Genomic DNA, 22,289 nt, shown 5'->3' with positions numbered 1-22,289 from the left:
AAAGTGATATCATCCTTCCTTAAAACAACTCCCGAAAAGAGCAACTAGAAGCTTGTCATGTTTTAGTTAAGAAAATTTCTTTGTCATGTGACAAAGAAAACGTTAGAGGATTCTTGGGGAAATAAAACTTGCACACAAAAAAAAGCTGGTGGCTTTTCATGGGATTTAGAGCAGTGACGTAAAACAGATTAACCCTTTTCCTTTCGTGCAAGACCGGATTTGAAGAAACGATTGATGTCAACTGAGTAACGATCCACTTTTCAACTTTTGATTTGATTTGATATATGTTTGCTTACGCCGCATGCAGGTTAAAACGATGACTCAACTATCTGCTAAGAGTTATCTGAAAATGGAGCTTCACATGCCACGTCTACTTGGATTAATCCTTATGAACCATCTACCAAAATTAAGGATACAATGTTTTTTATTAATCTTATTAATTCTAAGTACTTAGACAAAGAAGAATTCAAGACAAGTAATGACAACAATCCAAAACTTTATGTGTTAATCCTTTTTCAAATTGCAATATAAAAAAGTAATCTAAAATAAATCTGATAATTTATGTATTTATGTTATATAAAATATTAAAATTTTTATATTTATATCATGTTTTACATAAAAATTATATATTATAATTTATATCTATACAAAAACATAAAAAATTTTTTTTTTTTGTTAAATTTATATATTTTTTAATTTTAAATCATATTATTTTTATATTTAGTTTTTATATTATATTTTTATCATATTATGAATTGAAAAATATAATCTAAAGCTAGTTTAGGAGAATAAATTTGACAGAAGGAACTGCGCTGGAGGCCTGGAATTAAGCTTTTCAGGCTCAAAATATAAGCTTTTGTGGATAGTAAAGACCAAAGAGTAAAAAACCCATATCTAGCTTCTGAATACCAAAGCCCAACAACGTCTCATGACAAGTTTTAAAGCTCCCTCAAGTCGAAACAATTTGCATTTTGCAGTCTTACTGAATGGGGCTTTACAGGGATTAGCTCTGCATCTGGGTCACCAAAGGCCCGACAGGTAAGGGATCATTTCGAAACCAACCCAAGTTCATCAACATGTATAGATCCCAGCTTCTGAAAAGACTAATTATAGATTGAAAAGGAATTTGCTATGAAAAAGTTTTATTCATAAAATATGCAACGGGCCTACAGCAATTATCCCAGACATACAAAATAAAACCACCTGACAGTTTGTACCGCTGTATACTAGCAATTCCGCTGCCTTTTTTTTTTTTTTTTTGAGGGATTGGGGGTACCAAATGGTATAGTTTTCAACTTACCAGGTTACAACTTACTCAACTTGACAGGTCCCATCTCTTTTGCCTTAGCTCTCAGCACATGCTTCTGAATCTTACCTGTAGCTGTCTTTGGCAGTGGACCAAAAATCACTGATTTTGGAACCCAGTAAGCAGGCATCTTCGACCTGCAGAACTTCATTATGTCTTCGGCTAACCGCTGTTCATCGGATTTATCCTCCCCTGGCTTCAAGGTCACAAAAGCACAAGGAGATTCGCCCCAGCGCTCATCCGCCCTTGCCACCGCTGCTGCCTCCAATACTGCAGGGTGCAAGTACAGAGTATTTTCTATCTCCACGCTGCTGATGTTTTCACCCCCAGATATGATAATGTCCTTTGACCTATCTTTAATTTCAATATACCCATCTGGATTCTTCACACCAAGATCCCCGGAGTGAAACCACCCGTTCGCAAATGTTTCCTCGTTCACTTTTGGGTTCTTTAAGTAGCCCTTCATCACAAGATTTCCACGCATCACTATTTCTCCAATAGTTTTTCCATCAGCGGGAACGGGCTGACCAGTTTGGGTGCTGATGACATCTAGGCCCTCTAAACCAATGTATCGGACACCCTGACGTGCATTTAGGCGAGCTTGGGTTTCAGGTGGCAGCGAGTCCCATTCAGGCTTCCATGCACACACCGTAGAAGGACCATAGGTTTCTGAGAGACCGTAAGTGTGGGTAACACGGAAACCTTTTTTGGACATTGCAAAGAGAACAGCTGGCGGTGGGGCAGCACCAGCTGTCATTACATTAACAATACGAGGGAGAGGCAGAATTGTGTCCTCAGGTGGGGCATTAACTATGGTATTGAGCACCACAGGTGCAGCACAGAAGTGAGTCACGCCATACTTCGCTATGGCTGAGTAGACTCCCTTTGCTGTTACCTGCAGATACGAAAGGAATGAACAAGGACATCAATAAGTAACAAGCCATGATCATAGCTTAAGGGGGTTTAAGTGCAGAAGCTTAAATCACGACAAGAACAAAAGCAGAATATCGAAAGGCCCCATAGCATAACAGGACTATATTAAAACCTTCAGAGTTTCCACAGAATTATGCCTAGAGCCAGATCAGAAATAGATGAATATGGAACAGATAAGCTAATTTATTTCATTTACTGAAGCGGAAGTAAAGCAATTATTTTGCCTACAACCTGTCGAAGGCATATGTTTGTTCCACAAAGAGCTGCGAGTGCCCAAGTAAAACACCAACCATTACAATGGAACATGGGTAGAGTCCACAGGTAGACAGCTCCTTCATTCATCCCCCATATAAGAGGATTACTCAAAGACATGAGATATGCCCCTCGGTGATGTAATACCACCCCTTTAGGGCTGGCTGTTGTGCCAGAGGTATAACCCAAAGCAATGCTTTGCCACTCATCCTGAGGAGGCTTCCAAGCAAAGTCAGGGTCACCACTTTCCAAGAACTTCTCATACTCAATGGCTCCTTGTCCCAAAGCATACCTAAGGGATTTTGGATCACAGCTTTCATCAGCAATGACAATCAAAAGTGGAGGCTTGAAATTGCCTTGGCTTTTGTCCTTCATGATTTTCAAAGCAGCCTCTGCCAAATGGAAAAACTCTTGGTCCACAATGACAACGGCAGATTGTGAATGACCCAAAAGGAAAGCAATGGACGATTCATTTAGGCGAATATTGACAGGGTTTATAACAGCACCAGACATTGGAATTCCAAAATGAGCTTCATAAGAAGCAGGGACATTGGGAGCAATTACGGCTACCTGCCAATTTTATAAAGTAATTAGATCAGAATAAATATAAAATGAACAGGAGCAATATAACCAGTAAAGTTTCATAAAAACAGCCCATTACATAAACGATCCGTAAACAATTATCAGAAGCAGAATTAATATGCTTTTTTCAAACTTAAGAGTAGGGATTGAAGAACGTATAAAACTGTGCTAACAACATCCAATACATGATACTCTCTGCAAAATCGCTAGCAGAGTTATCTTAGCTCTGATTGGTTTGAGAATATATTTTCTATTTATTTTTATTTTCATCTTTTAGAAAATAGTTTTATTTTCTATTTTTTATTTCTAAAAAGTGTATTTAGTAAATGAAAATAAAAATTGTTTTCTACATATGCAAAAATAAAGAAATAAATAAAATATTTAATGTTATTACCATTAAATGCATCTAATTATAAATATAATATATATTTATTAATTAATGACATTAAAAAATGTTCAAATATGGTAAACTACGAAACACAAAGAAAAAAATAATGTACACCCTTTATTTTCTCAATTAAAAATATCTTCTTTTTCTTTGTTTTATATTTCAACTCATTATCATTTTTATTTTTTAAAAATTTATTTTCATTTTCAATTATCAAATACATTTTCATTCATAATTTTCATTTTTCAAAAAAATAAAAACAAAAAATAACTCTTTTTCGAAACCAAACACTACCGGATTGTTCAATTGATTAACACAACTACCAATTCCCATACCAAATTTGGACCAAACACTACCTTAACATGTTCAGATTTTTCAATTGATTAAAGCTTCCTTCTCGTTCCATTATAATACCTCCCTAGCCATAATAATAACTATTCAAAAGAACAATAGCACGGAACCAACTCCAATCAAATCAACTAAGGTGATAACAAATCAAATCAAATTTGATTTCTTTTTTTTTAATAATACATAATATTATAAAATTTTGAAATCTAATCCAAATTTGAAATGATTTTCTCTTGAAAGTAATCTTATCCGAATCGAATTCTAATAATTCGATTTGATTCATTAGTTTTTAAATTTTAAATTTTTTTATATATTATTTTAACAAAATTTTTAATATATTTAAAAATATTTTTATATAAAATAATTATTTTTATTTTATAAAAATTTAAAAAATATATAAATTAATTAAAATATATAATTTGATTTATTTTGGCTTTTTTATATTTTTTATATTTCAATCCAAAATAATCTGATTCAAATTTAATATATATATTTAATATTCAAACTTAATTTAACACTATCATTTCAAATAATTTTTAGTTTTCTCAATTTATGTTCTCACCCTTACAGTCCACTAAACAAATTGATTAACAGAATTTAATTATTGAACTGATTAATTCATCCGACCAGCGTTTCACATCAATATTATCACAACTCGAAAAATCGATTACGTTACACCAATTAAATAAAATAATAAAAAAAGAAAAAAAACATAAATTTGAAAATAGTAAACTTCATTATCTTTATATTAGCACTCTCCTTATTCTATTCGGCAAGCAAAACAGAATTAAAAACTCAAAGCTTTCAATTTTCCGATTTTTTTTATTGTTGATAGTGATTATAAGCGATAGATAATTGTTTGATTACCGTGCTACCGACGCCGAAGGACCGTTTAGAAAGAGCTGAAGCCAAGCGACGGCAACGCTGGTAAGTTTGGAGCCACGTGTAGGTACGAGATCCATGGACCACCGCTTTTCTTGTCGGATGAACAGTAGCGGCTCGTTCCAAAAACCACAACGGCGTCAAAGCCATGTAGTTGGCGGCGTTCTTTGGAAGATCGTCTATGACTGGCATCTCCATCACCGATTCACCGTCACCTTCTCTCTCTATGGAAATCTCTCTATTTTTTTCTTCTCTGTTTCCTCTGTTATTGGTTTTGATTTTGATGCACATTTATAGTGGGGGTCTTCATGGATGGAGAATTGTGTGGAGCCCGCCACGTAGATACAGAATTATTGCCTTTTTGGGGTTTACTACTTAATTTGGATTTTTTTTAGACTTTATTGGGGGTTTTACGAGTTTCCAAAATATATCTCCCTTTTTTTTCTTTACAATTTTTTTTATTTTTTAGATAAAATTATTTATTTACTTTCTTTTTACATTTATTTTTTCAAATTTTTATTTAGGTGAAATTATTTATTTATTTTTTCATTTTAATTTTAAAATTTTTTAATATGTATTTTTAATAAATTATATAACTTAGCAAATATGAATTTTTGATAGGTTATATAATTTACCAAAATTTTATATCCATTATGTTGTATAGTTTATCAAATTTTCATATATGGTAAGTTAAAAAAAAATTTACATTTAAGTTGGAGAAAAAATAGTTGAGAGAAAATATTTTATAGATATTTATAAATTTTCAAATATGAAAATATGAAAATTTTTAAAAGAATTCATATATGCAATTTTGGAAGTTTTTAATTTTGAAAAATTTTAAAGGTTTTCAAATTTGTAAATTTGAAAATTTAAAAATAAAAGGGTATGAAGAGAAAAGAGAAAAAGTAATTAAATAATTTCATTTAAAATGATTTTGAAAAAAAAAATGGGAATATATTTAAAAAAAAATTTATACAAGTAATTTTCTTTGAGTTTATTTTTATATAATAAAAGTTAAATCTTTTTATTTTATAAATAACATTAAAAAATTGTCATTTTTTAATTAATTTTTATATATTTTATAATTCAAATTTTATTTTAAAAATTTCACGGTTAAATGAGATAATTTCTCATTATTAGAATGGTTAATTTTTATAAAAAAAAATTGTGAATTACCAAAATAAATGTTTCTCTAAAATTTTTTTTACATGTATTGTTCTTATCTTTGCATTTGTTATTTATAATGGTTATAATTATCAAAAACTTTCAATGATTTTTGCATTGAAAGAGTTTAAACGCGTAAGATCTTCTTCAGGTATATAATAGGGTAAAGGTTAAAGATAAATTAAAAATTTTTTTAAAAATTGTATATAGAAAGTATTTTAAGTTTATCCCAAAATTTTTGTTAATAGAAAAATAAAATCTTTCTTTTATTAATTTGATTTACGTTTACATTTATGTGTATAAACTTTCTCTTCTAACACTGTAGTAAAAAAGTAAATATATTATTACCACCATAAGTGACGTCATCAAATAATTAAATAAGTAAATTTTGATATGGATTAGAGAGTAATTATGATAAAAAAAAATCATATTCTAAAAAGCCTAAAATAATATTTATCTAATTAAGAAATTTATTTAAAAAGGCAAAAGAAAAAACACAAACAAAGTATTACCAAATTCTTCAAGGGAAAAAAAGAAAACTTATAAGATTGGAAATACTATAAAAAATGTCTAAAAAAGAAATTATTTTTTTAAAGTAAAATTATAATTAAATATTATATTTATATTTATATAATCATCTAAATAATCAATTATTATGTTATTAAATAATCAATTAATAAATTATAATATAATTAAACGATCAAACCCACATACTAACGTCTCCTCCTTACTACTAAATTTTTTGAAAGTATTGTGATTGATGAAAATTATCACTTGTATTAATGAAATATAGTGTGAAATAATTTATTTTTATTTAAAATAATAAAATTAAAAATATAATGATAAATTTCAATAAATTTTAAATATAATGACAAAATTCAATAATAAATAGTAGTATAATTACAAATTTGATCTCAAACCTTAGTTTTTTTTGTTTTAAGTTGATTGTGATGGTGATCGAATCAGTTTGTGGCAGAATAAAATTATACATCATTTAAGCTTTGATTAAAAAAATAATGAATAGATTAGAATCAAAGTCACGTAAATTAAGGCAAACAATTAAAACATTGAAATCACTTGGAGACTAAGACTAAGACCAATGCCTACTGCCCACCAAATGCAACAATTGCCTAACAAGCTTCTTCTTAAATAATTTGTTCCCAATTTGCCAAACAATAAGTGAAGTTGATACAGTGATAAATTTAAATTTAAATATAAAAAAATAAGTTATTATCATTTCTCTATACAAAATAAAATATGTTTTGTGGTAATTTTATTTGAGAAATTTCCTTTTACTTGATCAAAAGAAAACAAAATCCTTAAGCCACCAATTTTGACCTTAGAGGCCTTTTTATTTTCAACTTGCATCCCTAATTAATTAATTAATTACCCAAATATAAAAGATTAGCCAAAAAGCATAGTTATCAAAATAACATTAGTGATGAAAGGTCAATGGCTGTATCCCATCCTTCAATATTAAAAGCATTACATTCATTGAATATATACCATTTTGTGAATAAAATAAAGTATAATATATAGTTCTCTCTCCTTTAAAACACAACAAGACAAACCCATTTAAAAAAAAAAAAAAAGTAATGCAAATTATATATATATATATATATATATATATATATATTCCAAGTTTTGGCAATATGTGTATTGTTCATTCACTCATATTGAAAGTACAAATGAATCTCAAAATTTAAACAGCATCATCAAATTGATGTAAAACTCCATAATTGTTCAGGGTAATGTGGGATTCACACAAAGACAAGTTTCAACTAATAATTCCGCATGTTTCAGTTATCATATTAAAAACAATATTAAACTTGCCCTTCCATTGCCAATGGAGATGAGGCTAAGAAATCAATTACCCTTAACTAAAGCTGATCAGGATGTTGTTGCAGAGGAAGGAGATTTGCTGAAAGGTTCCTGCTCTTCGCAGGTGAGCACATCATGGGGTCCTGCCTCCTCTCTGCCAACTCCTATCAGGTCAAGGTAATGGAGATAATGGGAGATCATGTTGTTCATGGATTCACTATCACCCTGATCGCAAACTTGGTCTCCATATAAAACATTCATGGTGGTGCCAAAGCCTGGAACTCTCTTGGCTAAAGTGTCGTTCTTGGTTGGTTTCCAGTTACCAACGAAAACGTCATGGGCTGAAGGTTGATGCTTCTTGACTGGCGTCATCCACCTCCAGATTGCAGTCTGGAAAGCCAAGGTTGCATTGTCTTCTAAGTATTCTGGGTGGTTCAACAAGTTCACCTTCAGAGCCTCTCCAGTTTCTCCATAGTTGTAGTTCCTGTGAAAAAAAAAAACCAACAAGAAAAAGTCAAGTTAAAATCAATACAAATTTTTGAGGATTCACTATTTGAGTCTTGTTATATTATATGATATATTATGATTGAAATGTGTTTCAACTTTCAGGTCAAGTTGGTGACTGAGAAAGCACCAACAAATCGGTTCTCTTGGGACTTCAAAATTGAAAGGTTTTGGCACTGATTTTTCTTAGGACTCAGATAGAAAGGCAACTCATTCTCAAAGCATTCAGGTTCTACGCATCAAGCCCACATACCAGTAGATAGGCAAGGCACCACGGCCATGGTATGAAACTCCTGGGGTGCAAGGATAAGTATATTTGTAGTACTCATCACAATAGAATTTGCTGGGGCTCATTTCCTTGTTGTAGCATAGACCCCAGGCCAATGGTCCACCAGTAGCCACTCCATAACCACCTGAAATTTTTTTGAACCACAGCCATTATTGAAAAAGAATATACAGTTCAATGTTAACATGTATTCCAGAAGCAATAACTATCTGCTCCATTTTATCAGATTAATTTTATTAAAAGCCCAGATCATATCTAATAAAAGTAACATCGATTCTGATCAATTATCTTGAATCTTGATCACTAATTAAGCCTAGAATAAGAGACTTTAATACTTGTTAGATAAAAAAGAAACACAAACAATGGTGTCGTGGTGTAGTTGGTTATCACGTCAGTCTAACACACTGAAGGTCTCCAGTTCGAGTCTGGGCGACGCCAACTAATGCTTTTTCTGTTTTTTTGGCTTGGGTGTTGCATATTTGCCTGACAGGATCAGGATTTTCAACCGAGACTCGGCCTTTTAAGAAAACAATAGAAAAAGGAAATGGAGAAACTAACATGAAGTTTTGCTGCCCACATGCCCAAGAAAAGCAGCAACTTCCTTCATACTCTGGAGCTTTCCTCCTGTGGTTCCAAAACCATGAGGCTGATACTGAGCAGCAGCAGTAATGAAAGAATGGTAATCCCAGAACCCAACCGCATGAGCCACAGGTGTGTTACGCTTTGAAAAAAGGTTCTCAAACTGGTAGGTTTGGAAGTAATCAGAAATGGTTTGGTTGCAACAATACTGTGACCAACCTTTACATTCCCACCCTTTGTCACACAATTTCTTGCCCTTAACGATCTTCACCAATGGCTTCACTGACTCCTGGCCGTTTGCCAACGCCAGCATTATGGCCATTGTCAAAAAAACCAGCCACTTGGCTTCCATTCGTTGGTGATGATCAGAGGAATATATTTGCTGTGAGTATTTTTTTCTTGGTAATTGGTTTGATGGAATGGAGAAACAAAAATTGGGATTTATAATATGAGGGAAGCTTGAAGATGCTGTGTTGGAGTGAAAGGCATAGAAAGTGAATTTCTAACTCATTAGGAGAGAGACAATTTTCATGGTTGATGAATGATGGTTACTAATGTCAGATTTTGCTTGCATTTTATGCTTCTTAAAATGCAAGCAAGTGAAGGCTTGAAGCAAATAAGCATGTTATATTCTTACTGTGCGGACAAGCATGGGCCTGAATCACTTGTGGCTGGGATCCATTACACTTAAATTTTTGCTTATAAGCCAACGACTTTTCGTGGGCTGAATCAAACAGATGGTTTCACCGTTTCAGACTTTCAGTGAAAAATGAAAGCCCTTTTTGCTTTATGTTCATTTTGTTCAAACCTTAATAGAAAAAAGATTTGTGCTAAGTACTGACTAGATATTTATGATAGATACAATACTTCGATTGTAAAAATTAGATTCAATTCTCATTATTAATAATTTTTTTAATAAATAATATTTACATTTAATATAAATTATTTCTGAAACTTTTTTCCTTTTAAATTTTTTTTCCAAAAAAATTAATGTAAGTTTTGAATTTTACTGTACTTTTAATATGGTATATTTAAGTTTATTGTATTATTAATTGAATTTAAATATTATTTTAATAAAATCAATTCAATATAAACTTTTTTATAAAAATATTTTTTAATTATAATTATAATAATTTTTATTATTTTTTTTAATCTTAATCAGTCCAAATAAATCTTAATAATATTTAAAAAAGTTGACTAAAAGAAGTTGGAAAAAGTAGTGGAAACTAGCCATGAACCTTTAAAAAACCAACTATGATACAGAAAAGGACAATAAGTGCAAAGAAAACGTGTTAAATTTAGTGTATGAAACTCACTCGTTTCCGCGCATGAACACAGTAAATCTAATCTCTTGGTTTTTTCGTAGGCAAAAGTAGCTGGACCAAACATCAAAGAACTCAAATCAAAGGAAAAAAATGACTGTCACAGCATGTTGCTTCGATTAGAGGCGCAGAGGGGGGCCTACCGCCTATGAATGTCACGTTGGCCGATCTCGTTTTATTCCAGGCTGATTGAGTTGGGTTCGATTTTTTTTTCTTTGCCGAATGCTTGCATGTCAAACCAAATATCTAAGCAAGATTCGTAACCCTTGTATGATTCGATTAAAAAAAATCAACATTGGATATCCGATAATGTGTTTGATTTTTCTGACAACATGCTTTTTCTTTCACGTACAATTTATAATTCGAACGTGATATCTTATCTAAATTTGATCCGAAATTTATCATTTGATATAAGTTTATGTGACAAACATAATTTAAATAATTTTTTTTTCTTAATAGTAGATTATTTAGTTACGAAATATCTTATTGAGAATGTGAACGAGTAAAACATGAAATAAATAAAATATTTTTAATTTTTATTCTCGATTTTTTATATTATATTTATTTTATATAAATTTATTTTTATTTTTATATTTATAAATATTTAATAGATATAAGTGATCTTCGTATTTATAATTTTTTTTAAAAATAAAAAATAAAATTTATTTTTTATTTTTATTTTACATAATTAAGTAATTTTTTATAAATATATATATTTTAAATACAAATATATTAATTTTAATAAATTTAAAATAAATTATATATTATTACATAAAAAATTAATTTATTAAATATATATATAAATATACATAAAATACAATATAAATATTATATTATTCATCCACGTATCTTATCCAATGAAAAATTTAAAATCATATTCATTTTTATCTTCATCTCCATTAAAATAAGAATCAAATTTCTCATAAGTTTGGATAAAATTATTACTTTTTTTCACCTCACCTAAATCTAAAAAAATCTTAAAGTATTTCTGTGACATAAAAATATAAAAAATTTTCTCATATTTATTTTTTTCTTTCCTTCCTACCAAGCATAATAAAACTATAAATTTTGCTCATATAGGAGACTCCAACAAGTCAATGAATCAACTTGACCAATAACAACACTCCTTCTCACTTCAAATTTGGTTTTTTATATTTCCCCTTCAAAAGTACCAAAGTAAAGCTTACTTGGAAAATTAATAAAATAAAGCAAATGATGAGAGCTTTTTGAATCGCCAAAGTTGCTTTTGATAATGAAATTTTGATCTCTTACTTGTATACATTATCCGAGACCCCAAACAAAATAATTGATAGATTAATCATGATTATGGGTCTTAATTTAATCTTGCCTTACTTTAATATTTTATCTCCTGTTTTTTTTTTATTTTTTAAATATAAATTTACACCAACCATAATTAAAATAATAAATATGTGACAATCTTTTAATTTTATTTATAAAATTAAAAAATTACATTATCAATATATAAAAATGAACTTTTTTAAAACTTATAACCATAATCAAATATATTAAAAGAAATAAACCAAACTTATAACAGACAAATCAAAATATAATTGGATGAACCTAAAATTTTTAGAATTTCTTTCTTATCATCGAGATCAAGCCTTTTTTCTTATCATTCAGACAAAGCCTCGCTGACACGTAATATAAAACTCTAGGCCATTAAATTCAGTAAAAATTTCTTTAAAATTAATGAAGTAGTTTAATGACACGTTTTAAGAGTTTAGGTTCGATTCTTATTATTAACAAAATTTTTAATAAAAAATTTATAAATTCAATATAAATCATTTGCATGTATTTTGATAAAAAAAGTTTTCATCCACTTTGAATTTTATTGCACCAAAAAAATTAAGTCGATCAATGTTTAGAAAAAATCGATCAAAAGTAAGGAAAAGTATTGAAAATCTAACCATAAATTATATCTAATAATTTAAAATATAATGCAGTGACACAATATAAAAATAAAATTTAAATATAATATCATATAAAATTATAACAATAATTATATATAAATTTAATAAAATAAAAAAAATTATATTTTATATTTTTATTTCTATACAAATTATGATATATAATTTTTATATAAAAATAATACAAATATAAAAAATTTTAATATTTTAATTAATAAAAATATATGAATCATCAAATTTATGGTAAACACCTAAAAAACCAACTATGACACAGAAAAGACAGTAAATGCAAAAATAACGTGTAAAATTTATTGCTTATGAAAACAATAAATCTAATCTCTTCAATGTTTCCAAAATAGAAGCATCTGGTCCAATTGCTGGACCAAACATCATATATTAACTCAAATCAAAGGAAAATATCTATATCGTACTAGATCAGAGACGCAGAGGGGGACCTATGAATGTTACATTGGCCAACCTCGCTTAGTTGGAGGCTGTTTGAGTTGGGGTTGATCTTTTTCTTTGCCAAATGCTTGCATGTCAAACCAAATATCTAATCAAGATTCACGACCCTCGTATGATTCAATTAAAAAAATAAACATTGGATATCTGATAATGTGTTTGATTTTTCAGAAAACAAGAACTCAAACATGATATTTTATCCAAATTTGATCTTAATTTTATCACTTGATGTAAGTTCATGTGACAAACATAATTTAAGTTTTTTTTTTTTTTTTTTTCACAAAAAAATGGTAGATTCCTTGGTTACGAAATATCTTCCCACTAAATATGTCAAATGATAGAATACGAGATAGATAAAGTATTTTCAATTCTCACCCTCAAATTTTTATATTATACTAATATCATAAAAATTCATTCTTATTTTCATGCTCATAGATATTTAATCAGTATAAATGATTTTTAAATCTATAATTAAAAAATAAAATAAAAAATAAATTATATTTTTAGTTTTTTATTTTTATTTTGAATATTTAAGTAACTTTTTTATAAATATGTATATTTTAAATATAAATATATGAGTTATAATAAATTTAAAATAAATTTTATGTTATTAAATAAAAAATTAATTTATTAAATATATATAAATATATAGGATACAAAGTAAGTACTATATTACTTATTTTATATCTAATAAAAAATTTAAAATCATACTCATTTTTATTTTCATCTCCATTAAAATAAAAATCAAATTATCCATTAAAATTAGATAAAATTAACATCCTTAATTCTCACAACAACTATTGTCTTTTTTTCACCTTACCAAGTATAAAAAGAAATCTTAAAGTATTCTAACTGTGCTATAAAAACATAAATATTTTCTCCTATATATATATATATTTATTTTTTTTCTCTTTCCTCCCTACCAAACACAATATTGAGACTATAAACAAGTCAATGGATCAGCTTGACCAGGAATAATACTTATCCACACTTCAAATTTGGTTTTTTATATTTCCCCTCCAAAAGTACTACAGGAAAGCTTACTTGGAAAATTAATAAAATAAAGCAAAAGATTAGAACTTTTCAAATTGCCAAGGTTGCTTTTGATAATCAAAGAAGCTTAATTTAATCTCTTAAGCATTTCAAAACTTGCATTTTTTTAGTACTATCCTAGACCCCAAACAAAATAATTGATAGATTAGTCATGATTATGGGTCTTAATTTAATCTTGCTTTACTTTAATATTTTGTCTCATGCTTTTTTTTTATTTTTAATATAAATTTAAACCAACCATAATTTAAAAATAGGTGACAATCTCTTAATTTTATTTATAAAATTAAACATATCAAATTTTTTCTTTTTTTTTTTCCAAAACACATATATAAATTCCACTAGTTTGCTATCAAGTTGAAGCTTGAATTAAATAACCCTATGCTTAAGTCTGGATGTTTTTAATATTCAACTTGAATTGAACAAAATTTTTAATTAAAAATTTCAAACACACACACACCCACACGCGCGCACACACACATATATATATTATACAGATATATGCATACATACACAAAGTAAGTATACAAACTTTAACTCAAAATTGTTTTTATTTGATGATAATTACGATTAAAAGTGTAAATGAAATATCAATATTCACAAGTTATTTTAGTTCAACTTAAATAAATTTTAAATTTGATTTAATTATTATCTAATTGAGTTCGATCAACTTAATTTATTGAGTAAATTGAGTTTAAACATTTTAATGTTTAGTTTAAATAATTTATAAATTTAATCGAATTTTTAAATTTTTATATAATTTATTATTTTAATTATAAAAATTATTATTTTACTTATATATATATATATTCAAATTTAAACTCGAGTTTAAACATATAATTAAATTTAAAATCAAATAAAAATTTAAGTTTATTTTTTATTAAATAATTTTATTTTTATTTTAAATTAAATTTAATTTTAAAAATTAAAATTCAATTAAATTTAAATTAAATTTTAAGTAACAAATTTTAAATTAAATTCAAGTTCGACGAAATTTATACTTTATCAACTCATCTGACTCAATAATATTTATAATAACTGTAATTGAGTTCAATTTTGATTATTTTAAAATTTGTTTGTTAAATATTTTTATTTATTATTATTTTTTATAAAAAAATTATTTAATAAAGTGTGCTTTTTTTTTTTTTTATAAAAAGAAAACTATATAATAAAAAAACAATTCGGCCAGGGAGAAACAAATCTGGTGCTAGTTCACACACAGACAATCAAAGTACGTCTGGAGCGAAAGAAACCAAAATCGCAAACCATCATTCATTGAGCTAATAGCATCGGCCTGATCGAGTGGGCCCATCGTTGAATTCAAAGGCGTTAGGTGTGTGACCCGACAGCAACTAACCGTAGATCGTCATCCACAGAAATGGGAACGCCTTTTTCTTGATAATTACTACATACCTAATAATGTATTAAGCTGCCAAAATTTTCTATGATATTCATTTTCTTCCTTTTTTTTTTTTTAAATTTTCGTTTTAAACTTCCATTTTCCAATCTCGAAACACAGGCCTCGCTTTAAACAAGGTTAGCTTTTAGGCTAAGCTGTTTTTAATTTATTGATCGTTTTTGTTATATTTTGTTCTGGTAATCTCGTTGTTATGCCTTTAATTGTTTTGAAATTAACTTTTTATTCAGTGTGGAGAGTTACTTAAATCGAAAATTCTTCTGGGAGTTCGATTCCGGCGATGGACGGTGGCGGTTCAAGCCGACTCTCCGGCGCTGAGATTCACGGGTTCCATACATTGAAAGGTCCAATTTGTTTTAGTAATTTCCTTTTTGTATATTATTTTTCTCAATCTAAGAATTGCTCTGTAAAGTATGTTAGAACTTGATGTGCTAACTTGTTTAGCTTTTTGGAAGTAATTTCTTGCTTCTTGGCTCAAAATATTGAACAAATGAAGCTTTGTAGGAGCTTTTGCTCTTCGAGAGCTAGAGAAGTAGTTGATTTTGTCAAATTTACATAAGAAATTGCATAAAATGTTGTGTAAAGTTAGTTCAAGCTTCACGGAGTGTTAATTTTGTTCTATTAATTGGTTTGCATCATGCTCCATAGTACAGTTATGTGTATGTCTCTCTTTTGCTAATTTTAGTTTCTATTTATTTTTTTCCAAACCCTTTCTGTTTGGTGGACAGATTTGGATTTTCCAAATATGATGGAAGAAGCCAGGTCAAGATGGCTACGTCCAAATGAAATTTATGCTGTACTTTGCAACCACAAGTATTTCACCATCAATGCGAAGCCAGTGAACTTGCCGAAAAGTAACTACTGATAATACTTAATTCCTTTTCTTTCCTCCATTTTTCATTTTTTCCTGAATTTTCATGAAGCAAGAATCTATTCTGTGTTTAATCGCTAAAAGGTCTACTTAAAGAAATAAATGCCTGAGCTGTACCATACTTTTTTTCTTACCACTGGTTATTCTAAGTTCTGCTTAGTTTATAATAAGAGTTAATAATAAAGTTGCCGATTGAGCTAAAATTTAGGCTCCAATTGGTTGATGCTTTTGTTGTTTGTCTATTGTTTCTATTCATCTTTTGTTTTTTGCCTTTTGCTTTCTATTCAAATAGCAAACTGTGAAAGCGTCAACCAAGTGGAGGCCTATTTGTTTAATTTGATGCAATATTTCCATTTGGATTGCCAAAAGTCACCATGTTAGAAGAGAATGTCCAAGTTGCATTACCAATGGCTTTAGGAAATTATAACTTGGCTTTCAAATGCTGTATATGCCATCTTGTGTAACTTCTATACTTCAACTAATGAATCGGGAAAAAGTGTAATTCTTATATAATTACTAGTTGTATTCTTGGTGTTATAGGTGGTACTATTGTATTTTTTGACCGAAAGATGCTCAGAAACTTCCGAAAAGATGGCCATAACTGGAAAAAGAAAAAGGATGGAAAGACCGTTAAAGAAGCTCATGAACACTTAAAAGTGAGGTTTTCTTGTTTCATATTTCATAAGGTCTTATAAATAGCACAACCTGTTATCGATGCAGCTTATTATATCTAAGTGAATGATGCATTTTCTGGTATTTTGAGATTCAAATTCTTGGTTTTTGTAATTGTCCTATTTTTACTTCTCTCTCTTGTTTGTATTATTTGTTTGTACATATGCATCACATGTTATGGCAAAGATTATAAGATTCCACTATTTTCATACACTGTATTCTCTTTATGCATTAAGATTATCCTATGTGTTAACTGTTCTATCACAAGTTTCTTCTTATTGCTTTGGAGTATTAGTTTCACTTGTATAGAACCTTCTGGTTGCTGCATCTATGTGTATGCTTGCTCCTTGTTTTTCTTTTTAACTCCTTACCTTAAATATATTGAATTTACTTGCATTTTACCTCCCATGACTTGGGAATTTATGTTTTTTGTTGTTTTGAATGGCCAACATGTAATTATTTTGAGAAAGCATAATTCATTGAAATCTCATTTTATTTCACTCTTCAGATTGGTAATGAAGAGAGGATTCATGTATATTATGCACATGGCCAAGATAACCCAACCTTTGTTCGCAGATGTTACTGGCTACTTGATAAGTATGTAACTGACATCTATAAGTTAACCTCATCTATCTAGTCCCCACATTATTTGATTTGAATAAAAATCACGAATCTCTCTCTCTCTCTCTCTCTCTCTCTTGTTGCTGTGTGTGCTAATGTTTGGTCATGATTAGCCTGATCTTATATTATTTTCTCTTTTGCTTCAGGACTCTGGAACACATAGTTCTTGTTCACTACCGCGAAACACAGGAGGTTGGTGTTAAAATACTAAAAACTGAAAACTTGGAGGCACTGTCTCCAACGAATAGCAGTTTTTATGTTTCTTTATGCCTCATAACCAGTTAGTGACCAACCTTTGTTGATTTGTGGTACAGTTGCAGGGTTCTCCAGCCACACCTGTGAATTCAAATTCCAGCTCAAATTCTGATCAGTCTACTTCTTTGCTTGTTACGAAAGAGTTTGATTCTGGAGCTGGTAATGCATATTATGAAGGTGAGAGAGGATGTCTAGGTGATGTTGAATTTTCTAGAAATTAAATTATGTAAACAAATAATGGGAATTTATTATTTGACTAGGAAAAAAACTCACTAACGGCATAAACTTTGTTATCATGTCTTTTGCTACACATAAATACATCATGTTCTCATTGATTGCTGTTCTGGAAAGTGAACAGAACCCAGTGATAGTGTTAAAGTCAGAAATCACGCAATGACGCTTCATGAGATTAATACGCTTGAATGGGATGAGCTTGTGGTGACGAATGATTGTAATGATTCAGCTGTATCTAGAAGAGGTAACTGACTAGTTTCTATTTTAAGCAGTAGCACTAGTTTAATTGCTGAATTATTAACCTAATTTTCTGTGATGGCAGACAAGAATTCTTGCTTTGACCAAGGTAACCAAATAACAGTAAATGGCTTCTCAAATGATGTAAGCAGAACCAGTTCAAAGAAAATATCATTTTCTTATTTGTTTTTGTTTTTCTTCTTCTTTTAGCCTAAATGGCTATTTGTTTGGACTGTCTATGTATGCAAATAGAGTTTGTTGTTTCTCATCTTATATTAGTAAATAATTTCTCTGCATGCATGTAATACCCAAAAATATAATGCATGTTGTGCAAAAGCAGGAAAGTGAACAGATAGACTTCTGAACTAATTTTTAGATCTCCTTAACATTTATGATTTTTGTTTAACTTCTTGAAACATATATGTACTTTCTTACATACATATATAAGTTTTGCACGTGTGGAAGCATCTGCGTGGGTGTCTTCATAATCTTCTCTTATTTTTGTATGTTTATCTTCTTTTTAGTTTGACATGTAAACCATCATTTCTCTTTATTGTGAAGTTCACATGAATATTCTCCTTTTTATTATTTTGTATTACTCTTACTGCTTAATAAATGGTAATCACTCAAGTTGCTTCACTTTTGTAGGGTGACCCTATCTCTGCCTATAATTTATCAACAGAAATTTCATTGCTTGGTAATTTAGTTGGGTCAGTTGCTCAGAGTAATAATGCTTACCTCAACACCCCAGATGCTGTTTGCTATCAGATATCAGGTGTCCAAGTAAATTCTAATGTGCAGAAAGACTCTAGTGCCATTGGGACAGGCGAATCATTGGACCTTCTGGTCAATGATAGTTTACAAAGTCAGGACAGTTTTGGGAGGTGGATGGACCGTGTTATGACTGAATCCCCAGGTTCAAGGGATGATCCTGTGCTAGAATCATCAATTTCATCTTGTCAAGATTCCTTCACCTCTCAAGAGCAAATATTTACCATAACTGAAGTCTCACCTGCATGGGCCTATTCAACTGAAAAGACAAAGGTTTTTTTTTTTTTTATGAAAAAAGTTCTCTCTCTCTCTCTCTCTCAGTTTTTGGGTTGTTAGAGACCATCCCTGCCATTGCAGCTACTGCAATTTCATGGAATTGATGCTAGAAAACTATTCATTTTAATAACATGCATGAATTTTGGTTGCTTTAATGTGTTTTCACCTTGGTTTATCTATTAATTTGCAGATTTTAGTCACTGGAGTCTTTCATCAAGCTTATCAACATCTTGTTAAGTCCAATTTATTTTGTGTATGTGGTGATGTATGTAACCCAGCAGAAATTATTCAGGTTGGGGTATATCGCTGTTTGTTATCACAACATGCCCCAGGACTAGTGAATCTGTATATGAGCCTTGATGGACATAAACCCATCAGCCAAGTTTCTAGTTTTGAATATCGTGCTCCTTCATTGCATGATCCTATAGTTCCTCTGGAAGATGAGTCAAGATGGGAGGAATTCCTATTGCAGTTGAGGCTTGCTTATTTGCTTTTCTCTACTTCTAAGAGCCTTAACATTCTATCGGGTAAAGTGTCACCAAATTCGCTGAAGGAGGCTAAGAAGTTTGCTCAAAAGACTACTAACATATCCAATAGCTGGACATATTTGATTAAGTCAATTGAAGAAAATCGAGCTTCTTTTACACAAGCAAAAGATAGTTTATTTGAAATTGCTTTGAAGAACCGGTTAAAGGACTGGCTGTTGGAGAGAATAATTGAAGGCAGTAAAACAACCGAATATGATACTCAAGGTCAAGGAGTGCTTCATTTGTGTGCCATTCTTGGTTATGCTTGGGCCATTCATCTATTTTCATGGTCTGGCTTGTCACTGGATTTTCGTGATAAACAAGGATGGACAGCTCTTCATTGGGCAGCATATTATGGGCGGTATGTGTTTTTGCAATTGTTAATATTTTTTTGCTATGCTTGATTTCCTAAATTTACTGCTTGACTTGTAAAGCTTGCTTCATTTTTTTGTAAACTTGAACCTTTTAAGTATCTTATTGTCCTATGCCATGACAGTGAGGCTGTCTATTGCTTCTCTTTCTAGGGTTTTTAAGTTCTTATCTTAGTTAATCATGTATTTTTTTTAGTTCCTTTTCTGTGTGTGATGAAATTTAAAGGAGTTGAATACAGTAATAGTAATGTTGCCGCATGATCTTATTTCTGTCTGCAATCTGTTTACCAAGGTATGCTCGTACTAAGAATTTGTACTTGGTTTTTTAATATAACCGTCAATTTTCAAGTGTCTTTGAATTGTTTATTTGATCTCAAAAACCTTCCATTGCAGGGAAAAAATGGTTGCTGTTCTTTTATCTGCAGGGGCAAAGCCAAACTTGGTGACAGACCCCACCACCCAAAATCCAAGTGGTTGCACTGCGGCTGATCTTGCATCTTTGAAGGGTTATGATGGGATAGCTGCTTATCTTTCAGAAGAGGCTCTAGTAGCACAGTTCAATGATATGGCTGTAGCTGGAAATGCTTTTGGCTCTCTGCAAACCAGTAAAACAGAGGCAACAAATTGTGATAACCTTGACGAAGATGAACTATATTTGAGGGAAACTTTAGCAGCTTATAGGACAACTGCTGATGCGGCTGCACGCATACATACCGCATTCAGGCAGCATTCCTTCAAAATACGAGCTAAAGCAGTTGAGTCTTCCAATCCTGAGTATGAAGCGCGAAATATAGTTGCAGCTCTGAAGATTCAACATGCCTTTCGCAACTATGAGACCAAAAAAAAGATGGCTGCTGCTGCGAGTATCCAATATAGGTTCCGTACTTGGAAAATGCATAAAAATTTCGTTAACATGCGTCGCCAGGCTATCAAAATCCAAGTAAATGCTCTCCTTTTTCTGCTTTTTGATTTAGTGTTTGTATGTTATATATATTATCAAAACCCAATTTTTTATTGTTCGTGACTGTAAACAGGCATGATTTCTCTTTAATCGGTCCAATTAAACTGAGTCTGACAAATTTCAAAGTTTCTCATATTTGCAAGTTCAGAAATTCATGTTTGAATCCTTTTTTTCCTTTTGAACGAAATGTCTTCTTTTCATCTGGATGTCTGATTTTTTACACAGTATACTTATGACTTAAAATATTGTGCAAGAGTACAGATTATTTTCCCTGGTTCTTTCTGTCTGAGGAACCGAGGATTGCTTAGAATAGAAAAGATTCTTTGACAATTGACATCACATGAAAATTTAATGCAGGCTGCTTTCCGGGGCTTCCAAGTAAGGAGGCAGTACCGTAAGATTTTGTGGTCAGTTGGTGTGCTTGAGAAAGCAATTCTGCGATGGCGATTAAAGAAAAAAGGTTTTCGTGGGCTACAAGTTAACACAGTTGAAGCAGTTGCAGAGCAAAGGCAGGAAAGTGACACAGAAGAGGACTTCTACAAAACCAGCAGAAAACAAGCTGAAGAACGTGTTGAGAAAGCCGTTGTACGAGTTCAATCTATGTTCCGCTCAAGGAGAGCACAGGAGGAATACCTGAGAATGAAGAAGACTCGTGATCTAGCAGCGGTAGGTGAATTCTCTAAAATTTCCAAGTTGTCTCTATTTTGTAGATCAGTTTACCAACAATATTCCGTTTTTTACAGTTGGAATATGAAAGCCTTCTCAGCCCTCCTTCTGATATGGATGCTAGAAGACATTGAAGATCAGAACGATCACACCTAAGTCGAAGAGTAACCCTAGGGAGCTGTACATTTGTAAATGCAGTTGATGTCTAGTCGTACCCTTCTCACTGTTTTAAGATTTCGAGGGGGGTGGTAATTGGTAAGTTATTGCGGATCCTTAGTCGTTTCGTATTAGGTTTTGATCTGTAATCTAGTTAGTGCTTTGAGTGTTAAGACCTAGGTGAAACGTAGATATAAAGGTATTAAAGCCAATATTCCTCTTGGTGTGTGTTCCATGCATTGCATCATCGTTGAGCCAAGATTAGCGTATTAGTTTTCTGATGTCTGCAGGATGTTTATACCATTAATATTAGTGTCGTTCTAAGTGCAGGGTTGCTTGTTCTTTGCCATATGAACAAGTCCGTTAGCAAAGGTGTTCATGAATTGGGATTGACATATTTTTAATAGTTGAGATTGTCGAGATTTAAACTTAATCATTAAAATTAAA

The 22,289-nt window shown here is 30.6% G+C and overlaps 3 protein-coding genes and 1 non-coding gene across 4 annotated transcripts; 2 read left to right on the top strand and 2 right to left on the bottom strand.

The window, feature by feature from the left end:
- Positions 1 to 1,125: 1,125 nt before the first annotated feature.
- LOC111279596 (acetate--CoA ligase CCL3-like) lies at positions 1,126 to 4,955 on the bottom strand. Its single transcript, XM_022866550.2, has 3 exons — positions 4,677 to 4,955; positions 2,471 to 3,061; positions 1,126 to 2,201 (listed from the first exon to the last, which is right to left on the bottom strand). Exons 1-3 carry the CDS (start codon positions 4,887 to 4,889, stop codon positions 1,305 to 1,307), a joined length of 1,701 nt encoding a protein of 566 aa, XP_022722285.2. The 5' UTR covers positions 4,890 to 4,955; the 3' UTR covers positions 1,126 to 1,304.
- Positions 4,956 to 7,544: 2,589 nt separating this feature from the next.
- On the bottom strand, positions 7,545 to 9,471 carry LOC111279640 (chitinase-like protein 2). The gene is made up of 3 exons (XM_022866609.2): positions 9,025 to 9,471; positions 8,434 to 8,593; positions 7,545 to 8,160 (listed from the first exon to the last, which is right to left on the bottom strand). Exons 1-3 carry the CDS (start codon positions 9,395 to 9,397, stop codon positions 7,746 to 7,748), a joined length of 948 nt encoding a protein of 315 aa, XP_022722344.2. The 5' UTR covers positions 9,398 to 9,471; the 3' UTR covers positions 7,545 to 7,745.
- TRNAV-AAC (transfer RNA valine (anticodon AAC)) lies at positions 8,831 to 8,904 on the top strand. Its single transcript has one exon. It is a non-coding gene; the product is annotated as a tRNA-Val (tRNA).
- A 5,767-nt stretch (positions 9,472 to 15,238) lies between the features above and the next one.
- LOC111279200 (calmodulin-binding transcription activator 5-like) lies at positions 15,239 to 22,171 on the top strand. Its single transcript, XM_022866125.2, has 14 exons — positions 15,239 to 15,343; positions 15,455 to 15,568; positions 15,953 to 16,078; positions 16,636 to 16,751; positions 17,276 to 17,364; positions 17,535 to 17,580; positions 17,703 to 17,820; positions 18,002 to 18,121; positions 18,200 to 18,258; positions 18,763 to 19,158; positions 19,352 to 20,049; positions 20,453 to 20,999; positions 21,378 to 21,686; positions 21,764 to 22,171. Exons 2-14 carry the CDS (start codon positions 15,505 to 15,507, stop codon positions 21,818 to 21,820), a joined length of 2,745 nt encoding a protein of 914 aa, XP_022721860.1. The 5' UTR covers positions 15,239 to 15,343; positions 15,455 to 15,504; the 3' UTR covers positions 21,821 to 22,171.
- The last annotated feature ends 118 nt before the right edge of the window (positions 22,172 to 22,289 follow it).

Source organism: Durio zibethinus, chromosome 27 (assembly GCF_047325235.1).
Source record: "Durio zibethinus cultivar Kanyao isolate XHJ-2024 chromosome 27, ASM4732523v1, whole genome shotgun sequence".
Classification (NCBI taxonomy): Eukaryota; Viridiplantae; Streptophyta; class Magnoliopsida; order Malvales; family Malvaceae; genus Durio; species Durio zibethinus.
Note: the sequence above shows the minus strand (reverse complement) of the source record. Positions and strands in the feature narration are given on the sequence as shown.